The sequence below is a fragment of the Sciurus vulgaris genome, assembly GCF_902686455.1.
Source record: "Sciurus vulgaris genome assembly, chromosome: 11".
Classification (NCBI taxonomy): domain Eukaryota; kingdom Metazoa; phylum Chordata; class Mammalia; order Rodentia; family Sciuridae; genus Sciurus; species Sciurus vulgaris.
In genome coordinates, this window is record NC_136472.1 from 114,279,364 (window position 1) to 114,288,955 (window position 9,592).

The 9,592-nt window shown below is 39.7% G+C and overlaps 1 protein-coding gene across 2 annotated transcripts in view; it reads left to right on the plus strand.

The window, feature by feature from the left end:
• CBL (Cbl proto-oncogene) overlaps window positions 1-9,592 on the plus strand; it is a 100,772-nt gene extending 91,180 nt beyond the window's left edge. For both annotated transcript variants that reach the window (XM_079103874.1, XM_079103875.1), the window contains 4 exons: window positions 4,964-5,104; window positions 5,474-5,571; window positions 6,409-6,591; window positions 7,569-9,592. In XM_079103874.1, coding sequence (XP_078960000.1) covers window positions 4,964-5,104; window positions 5,474-5,571; window positions 6,409-6,591; window positions 7,569-7,858 — 712 coding nt within the window. In that variant the 3' untranslated portion in view covers window positions 7,859-9,592. The remainder of the gene's footprint in view (window positions 1-4,963; window positions 5,105-5,473; window positions 5,572-6,408; window positions 6,592-7,568) is intronic.

The following is a 9,592-nucleotide window of genomic DNA, read 5'->3' on the forward strand; positions in this document are numbered from 1 at the left end:
TTGTCAGGTTACCATCAAATCTTTTATCACTCAGATTTTTAAAAACCTACCTGTTCTATTGGATAATTGAAATGAGTATGTTGAATTCTCCCCTATAATTGTGAATTTCTCTTTGTTCCTTTTAGTTCTGTCCTTTTGTATTACATGTGTATTTAGTCTGTGTAATAATAGAAATTTAAAATTATTTATAGTAAATGATAACCATTTATATTATCCTTAAATCTATTGTTTACTATATAGTTCTACTTCTTGCTTTCTTTGTTTTGTCTTAATGAAAATGGCTACATCAGCTATCCTTTAGTTAGTATTTCTGTGACCTTTCTCTACTTTTCTACTTTCTGACCTTTAAGGTATGTTTCCCCACAAGCATTGTATTTTGGGTTTTATTCTGTTTTTTTTTTTTTTTTTTTTTAACCCCTTAAATTCAGTCTGGCATTTTTGGTCTTGAGGTAATCAGAATATTTGTTCTTATTCTTGTCCCCATTTTTCTATTCTTTTCTTGGTTCCTTTTTTCCTCCTTACTTTCTTTTGAATTAAAGCTTTTTTTTTCCCTTAACCATATCAGCCCTTCTATTATTCTTTTAATAGTTTTTCTAGAGAGCTGGGCATGGTGGCACGCACCTATAATCCCAGCAACTTGGAAGGCTGAAGCAGGGGAATCAACAAGTTTGAGGCCAGCCCGAGCAATTTATGCAGACCCTGTCTCACAATGAAAATGAAAAGAGCTAACCACTGAGCAGTAGTTAAGCATCCCTTGAGTCAGTCCTTGATGTCGGGGAGCAGGGGGAGAGTTATCTTGGAGATTCCAACATGTACTCTTTTGGAGGGGAAGAACGGGGTGGTGAGCGGGGGAATCGAACTCAGGGGCACTGGACCACTGAGCCACATCCTCAGCCCTATTTTGTATTATATTTAGAGACAGGGTCTCACTGAGTTGCTTAGCACCTTGCTTTTGCTGAGGCTGTCTTTGAACTTGAGATCCTCCTGCCTCAACCTCGCAAGCTGCAGGGATTACAAGTGTGTGCCACCACACCCAGCTCCAACATGTACTCTTGACTTGCTAGATCATGCTTTAAATTAGTGGCTCCTGATACTTCTGGACATTTAAATTTCTCAGTGCTCCTTTTGTTCCTGATGTTGTCTGGACTCTTTCTAGCTCCCTAAAAAACTTCCTTGTGTGTGTGTGTTTACATGTGATATTGTGTGTTTAGTGCTCTTCTATCATTTGGTTCAGATTTTGTTTGACTCAAAATATTTTCATTTCACTTTTTCCCCACATTATGCTGAGGATTAAATCCAGGGTTGCTGTACCATTGTGCTATATATCCCTAGCCCCTTGTATGGCCCCCCCGCCCCCCGCCCCGCCCCAGGGCCGAGTACTGAACTCAGGACCTTGCTAGTGCTAGGCAAGCGTTCTGCCACTGAGTTAAATCCCCATTGCCTTCTATTTTATTTTGAGACAACATCTTCCTGAGTGTCCTAGGCTGGCCTCAAACCTGTAGTCTCCTGAATAAGCTGGGTTTTTGCCACCACACCCAACTTTACCTTTTTTTTTGGTGGAACTGGGGGTTGAACCCAGTGGGGTGATTTATCACTGAGGTACATTCATACTTTTTTAAAAAATTTTATGACATGGTTTCACTATGTTGCTGAGGCTGACCTTGATCTTGCAGTCCTCCTGTCTCAGCCTTCTGCGTAGCTGAGATTATAGGCCTATACCAGCACACCTGTCTCTCAGCCAGTATTTCTTACAACAGATTGAACTTTGCAGTCTCTCTTCATCTGGGACTTTTCTTTTTAATTTCCTGAACATCATCAGACTCTTTCAGTGTCTCTTACAGCTCATAATAGGCTTGGGTATTTTTCATTCTCTTTTCGTTAATCTGAATGGTTTTTACTATATTTCAGTTCCTGAAGTTTCTTTTGCTGTTTCTAATCTGCTCTAAATACAACCATTATATTTTTATTTTTAGGTATTGTGTGTTTAAGTTCTAGTGTTTCCATGTGATTTTTAAAATTTATTGATTCCAGTTTTCTAATAAAATTGTTTATTGTCCTGTTTCTTGAGCATATGAATTATAATTATTGTAAAGGCTGTATTTGATAATTCCAGCTCTGTCTCTTCAACTTAGCAAGACTACAACAATAACTGCTTGACTCCTCTTGTTGTTTGTGACTGCCCACTTGGTTTCTCAGAATCTAGCCCTATGCATGAAAAGTTTAGGGATTAGCAATAGCTCTAGAGAATTACAGGCAGAATTTTAGGCCTACTCCTTTCGAATATGAGGCCTCCTGGTTGTTCTCCAGTACTTTCTTTTAAAGTATATATTGCCCAAATGCTTTGTGACAAGAAAGTACATTTTGTACTTTTATGGACTTCATCAAAGAGATGGGGCGGGGAGAGTGCTGGGGTAGAACCCAGGTCTTTTGCATGCTAGGCAAGCACTCTACCACTTAGCTCTACACCCCTAGCCCTAAAGTACTCTTGGATTGCTCTTTTAATAAGACCTCTCTATTTTGTTAATTAAAAAGAAAATTTAGAAAATGTAGATAAGCAACACTGAAGGAGTTAGTTATCCATTATCTTACTATCTAGAGTCAGATAGTGATTATTCATAATTCGATATATGTTCATTGCCATTCTTATGTGTATGAAATCATCATTGATGCTGTTTTTCCTAGACATATTTGAACGTTTTTGCATGTCATTACATATTCTTCTACTACATTGATTTTCAAATTCTTTCAGATTATTGTCAAGCAGTATAACCGACTCTAGGGAGAACCCTGATTTGTAAGATAAGGATAGGTCTATGGTAGTGGAAGCAGAAGTAGGCTGTAGGCTCTTAGGTCCTGAGTACAACCTCTAAAGGCCTTAAGAGACACCATTGGCACCAGTTCTCTTACTCTCTGTGTTGGTCAAAGTCTGTTTATTCAGTACACTATTATTTGATTTGTAAGTTGTTACTTTTTTTTTTTTTTTTCCCCAGTTTTATAAGTAATGCTGTCATGAGTATTCTTGATTGCTTCCCAAGGGAAAATTCTTAGAAGTGGAATTTCTGAGACCCAAGATATGCACGTGATGAAATGCTTATGTTGAGTAATACTCCAGAAAAATTGTACCAACTTATTTCTACAGCTATATAAGAAAGTACCCATTTATTTCCCTGCACTTTTGCCGACAATTGATCTTTTCCCCCTCTTAAAAATTACAAATAGAGCCAGGTATGGTGGTGCATGCCTATAATCCCAGTGGCTCAGGAGGCTCAGGTCAGGAACATCACAAGTTCAAAGCCAGCCTTCCTCACAACTTACTGAGGCCTTAAGCAATTGCATGAGACCCTGTGTTAAAATCTGGAAGAAAGCGGGGGCGGGGGAAGGGATGTGGCTTAGTGGTTAAGTGTCCCTGGGTTCAATCCCTGGTACCATCAAAAAAAAAAAAAGGGGGGGGAAAAATTACAAACAGAATAAAAGTGAAAGAATTGTAGACTGAACACCCATATACCCACCACCTGGATTCAAATTTCAGTACTTTATTGTTGTTACTTTATCACATGCTATCTGTATTTCATCCATTGTGCTCTCTGTCTTGGTTGGTTGTATGTTTCAAAGCAAATTGTAGATACTAATACACTTCTGCCTTAAGTCTTCAGCATGCATTGCGTAAGTCTTAAGAGGATATTTTTTTCTCTGAATTTTTTACAAGCTATATACATAAGGGAAATTTTTCAATGATAAAAAGGATAGATGGGCTGGGGTTGTGGCTCAGTGGTAGGGCACTAGACTAGCATGCATGAGGCATTGGGTTCAATTCTCAGCACCACATGAAAAAAAAAAGACAGAAGGGATAGGAAAAAACCTTACGTGAGATTTAATCAGGAAAATTAAACATTAAATAAAGAAGGACAAATAAATGTAAGAGGTGATCTTTGTAGAGAATTTAGAATATGCTATGAAAAAGAGGATAAACACTGATAAATTCATACTCCATGAGGCAATTTGTGTGTGTGCATGTTTGTTTCTTTCTTTGTTTCCTTTTTTTTGGGGGGGAGGGTACTGGAAATTGGGGCCCTTAACCACTGAGCCACGTCCCCAGCCCTTTTTCATATTATATTTAGAGACATGGTCTCACTGAATTGCTTAGGGCTCAGCCCCCTGAGTTGCTGGAATTACAGGCGGGTGCCACCACACCCAGCAGTGTGTTTTTCTTACACAGTTGGTTGGTGTTTTGTCTTAAATCTCCTTTCATAGGGTAGGGTGGCAATTTGTTTCAAAAGCTTCATGTATGGGGGTAAGCACAAGATCTCTGAAATCAGAAACCTGGGGCCTAGTCCCAAAATTAATGGTAACTGCCAAGTTACTTTTTATTTTTATTTTAGACTTTTTTTTTAATGTCAAATATTGAAGAGAAAAAGTATTTATACTCTAAGGTAATATGTAAGAAAGATTTGGACCAGCCATGTGTTCTTTGAAACCATTTGTAGACTTTAGAATTGGAATTTGGTATACATTCCTAAGATATGAAAAAATGATGCCTACCATTTTTTATTTCATACCCAGTGAAAGAAAAACTAAAGTAGTAGCTTTCAAACTGAGATACTATAATGGAACTTATTTGGAGGTTGGAACTAACTGGAATCAGGTACCTGACTCAGACTAAATCAGGTGTGTTCAGGGTGTTACGGTCATAGACTCAGGTATCTATGTCAGTATAACCCATCTCAAATGTAAGAGTCATACCTTTGGTCATTTGAACATAGAGTTTTTAGTGTGCTTTTTGCTAATTTCCTATCTATACCAGTAGAAACAATAGTTCTCTAGGTGGCATATATTTGTTTTGTCAAATTTGAGTTGTGTCTGTTTTGGAAATGTTTATTTCATATTTGAAACTTTTCCAGCTGTTGATTCTTTTTCTTTCTTTCTTTTCTTTTTCTTTTTCTTTTTTAAAAAATTCATCTTTCAGGCCTCTTCCTGTGCCAAAACTGCCACCTGGGGATCAGGGTGAGAATGAGGAGGACACAGAATATATGACTCCCTCCTCTAGGCCTGTAGGGCTTCAAAAGCCAGAACCAAAACGGCCTTTGGAGGCTTCCCAGAGTTCACGGTAAGTTCACAAAAACTGGTACCTTTATGTGGATAATTCACTTGATATCCTTCACCTGCTAAACTTGTTACTTGTACACACTGTTAGAGAGCCAGAGTTAACAGCAGAAAGATAAATCTAGTCCCTAATGTTAAGTCTCCTGTAGCAATAAACAATTCCACTTATGTTTTCTTAGTGTCACAGTAACCTCCAAAACATGCATATCTGTAACTTGTAATAAGAGTTTATCTTAAAACATTTCCTAGTTATATTCATACAAAGAGAATATGTTGTCTTGAGAGGATCACGGTCTGATCCTAAGGTAGTCTCAATAAGTTTGCAGGTAACAGTTGTTTATAAAGATCATTTTGCCTCTTCCTTCTGGTTCAGAGTATGTGATTGTGACCAGCAAATTGATAGCTGTACCTATGAAGCAATGTATAATATTCAGTCCCAGGCGCCACCTGTCACCGAGAACAGTACCTTTGGTGAGTTGCTTCTCTGCTACTCAAAAATCAGTAATATGGGACTGAGGTTGTGGCTCAGTAGTAAAGTGCTTGCTTAGCATGTGTGAGGCACTAGGTTTGATTCTCAGCACCACATATAAATAAATGAATAAAATAAAGGTCTGTCAACATCTTAAAAAAAAAAAAAATCAGTGATGTGCCAGAGGAATGAGCCTATAATATTTAGCTGAGGAGATAGCTTGGCCTACAGAGAAAATTATTTTCAGTAATCTCATTTGGCAAAACATCTTTGATTCATGGGTGGGACAGCCCCTTTCTCTCTTTCATTTCCTTTCCACATAGCTAGTTCCTTTTGTGCTTTTTCATTCTCCCAAAGCCCGGAGACATTTGTATTATATGGCCTAGACCTACAGTGTTGGCAGATCTCCTTTATTCCCATTGCATTGATGAAATTTTTTTGTGGGTGGGTGGTGAGTGCTCAATTTCCATGTTAACTAGCTTACCAATTTGAAAGTTCAAATAAGCCTACACATATAGGACCCTTTGGCTGATCTCCTTGGGTGACATACAGGTGGAATTACTATAAAATGGTACTTGAGTCTTTGGCATCAGTCTTTGGTTACTACTCTTGCAAGAGTGACCTCTGACAGATTCAACAACAGAGCTACAGGATTGGTACACATTTTATTTTTTGTTTTATCTCCATCAATAGGGTCTCACTTGGTGTTCATCCTACAGTAATAATTGTAAAATGAAGTAAATGGGTGTGTTTGTATGAACGAATAGATGCTTCTGGATTAAAATGTTTTAGAAGTTGAGGTATGTCAGCAGAAGATAACTTTATGAATTTTTATTCAGGTGAAGGGAATTTGGCTGCAGCCCACACCAACACTGGCCCTGAGGAATCAGAAAATGAGGATGATGGATATGATGTCCCTAAGCCACCTGTACCAGCTGTGCTGGCCCGCCGAACTCTCTCAGACATCTCTAATGCCAGCTCCTCCTTTGGCTGGTTGTCTCTGGATGGTGATCCCTCAACAAGTGAGTCTCCAGGCTGCCTTGAGCCTGTCCTGAATTGCTGTCTATCTCCTAATTTATACCAAAGCAGTTGATGCCCTCTGGTGGCAGTAAGTCAGTAGGTGGTAGTAGTAGACTAAATAAATGCTATGTGTAAATGGAAGAAAAGCTGGCTCTAGCACTCAGATTAGGAAATGAAACTAGTCAGGCTCTTCAGGTTTTTGCCAGACTTAGAAATGAGGTTGTCCTTAAACCATGGCTCCTCCCATGCTGGGAGTAGGTAGAGTTTCTAGCGCTTCCGAGTAGACCTGTGACAGTAGTAATTGAGCTTGATGGTTCAGACCACACATTCCTTTTTCCTGGGCTCTGTCCCACTGGAAAGGAGGCATGCTGCCCTGGAAAACACACAGAATGGGCCAGGAGCCAGCCCAAATGGGCCTTGACTGTTGAGGGCTATTCTTCTTGCACCTGTGGCAGTAGCCAGAGTTGCTGTCACTTTGGAAGTTGAAAAGAGCTTTCAGGACAGCTGGTGAAAAAAGATCTACAGCATCCAGTTGCCTAAACAGGTGGTGATCACCACTCAACCTGGGGTAAGGCATCTTTCCTGTAACTTAGGCTAATTTCTGTTTTTTCATTTGTGAAAGGAGTTTAATAATCTGCTCTGGTCCATTAAGAATTTTTTAAAAAATCCAGATGATTATGTATGTGAAAACATTGCTAAGTATAAATCATGATGCAGATGTTTATATGCTCATAGCAACAGTTATTGTTGATAGAACAGGTGTGTATTTGGAAGGTGGCTCCTACTATGATAAGGAGATGGCTAGATCCAAAAGCCCTTGAACCTCTAAAACCCAGCCTAGTGACGGGAGAGTACATGTCCCTAATTAATAGGAGGTCAATAATATCTTGATATTAGCACATTGATGTTACTGTTACTGCTGCCATTAAATGGGAATTTCCCCCAGATCTGCAAATATTTTCTTTCCTATTTCTTCTAGACTTCACTGAGGGTTCCCAAGTTCCTGAGCGGCCCCCTAAACCATTCCCTCGGAGAATCAACTCTGAACGAAAAGCGGGTAGCTGTCAGCAAGTTGGCAGTGCTACCGCCACATCTTCTGCTGCCCCCTCTCCTCAGCTTTCCAGTGAGATCGAGAACCTCATGAATCAGGGTTACTCCTATCAGGACATTCAGAAAGCTTTGGTCATTGCCCACAACAACATTGAAATGGCCAAAAACATCCTTCGAGAATTTGTTTCTATTTCTTCCCCTGCCCATGTGGCCACCTAGCACATCCCTCCCTGCAGAGGCTTCAGAGGACCCACAAACCAGGCTCTTATTGAGGAGCACATAGGAGGGCAGAGGCTCCTTTGGGGACTTCACAGTAAGGTCCTGCCCTCTCTGTGGGTATCACACCTGTGGTTCCAAGATTTCAAAGCAGTGGAATGAAAATGGAGCAGCTAGTGTGTTTTATTATTATACTGGTCTTGAGAGTGCATTTGAAGGTGTCCTTCAGTCCCCACTAGGGGAGAGAGTGGATTTTTATTACATGGTAGCCTACCTGGGGAACAGTTGAGAAAGTAGTAGAACAGGTATTGTGCTATGAACCCTAATAGAGGACATAGACTTTCCTGGGTTAAGGATGTGACTGTGTGTTTGTGTGTCTGTCTGTCTGTGGTTATCTGTGTCCTGTGATTATGATGATCCTGCTGTGTGTGTTAATTCCAGGTGGGGAATTAGCACAAGAGGTTCAGGAAGGAATCTTTTAAAGACTTCTATCTACTGTGGTATTACCCCCAATTCTAGTGTGTATTACAACTTCAACACTCCACTTTGGCTTAGATTATCATGTGCATAGCTCGAGTCTTATATTTTTAAAATACCCTTCCTCTGTGTTCTTTCCCCTATCAACTTCTTCCTCCTCCTCCTCCTTGGTTTTGTGTCATTGTCAGTGAGCTTGCTATGGCCAGCCTTACTGAGGCCAAGCAGCTTTTATAGGATGTTCTTTATTATGTGTGATGGTGTTGGTTTGTTTGGTAGAGATAGTTGGGAGAGAGAGTATTGTTGCTACGTTGTTATAGTTTTGTTTGATACTAGGAGCTAACACTGGTCACTCCAAAGCACTGTTTCTATAGGAACATTGAATTTGTTAAAATAAGATGTTTAAATTATCCTAATTACATAATGACCGATTTGAGATAGAGGCCTTCAAATACATTCCATGTCCTCCCCAGAAAATAGTCTGGGGGAGTCTGTTGCCTTGGTGCCAGGTGTGTGTCCTGGTGTAGGTTATGAGTCTTTCTGTTTAATGGGAGGGGAAAAACATTTGTTTCCAGGATAACTTTCTGGCCCTAATACTATGAAGCTTTTAGAAAGCTTCACTCATATGCTATTTAGATGCACAAAATAGTAAGTTTTTCTTCCCAGCGTATTAATTTCAGCTTATCTGGGTATCTCCCTTTGAGCATGAGCCAGGTTAGATTTTCAAAAATGGTTTTATCTTTGCCCTTTAAGGAGCGCGGATACCACCTATGGTAGCACAGTGTTTTGCTGATAATCAGCATCTTTCCTACTTTGGTGCTGTCCAGTGACTTGGTTTTCTCTTGTGCCTAGGGCTAGGGAATGGAATGTCTCTTTCCTCCCTTCCCTTTTCTTTCCCCTTAAGTGTGTTCTTCATAGTAATTAGACATCATTTATTATAATAAATGACTATTCAAAGACAGTATGGGGAAAAGCTGACTGTTTATGTAGTTGCAAGTTCATAAGGAAGCTTAGGTGTCCAGTTGGGAGCCCTGCTCTTCAGTTCCTGTGGATACTGCTCTGTGGCCCCTTGAGTTCAGTTAGTTCTCTGTCCTGAGTTTTTCCTGACTTCCCTAATGGTTGTATCCTTTCTCCTGCCATAAGCAAGGCTTCTCTTAGATAAATTACCTTCCTTGAGATCTAAATTTTGCTTTTATCTTTAGGTTTAGACAAATTACTCTCCTTAAATCTGCTTTCTTTACAGTCTTGGTTTAGAACTGAAAC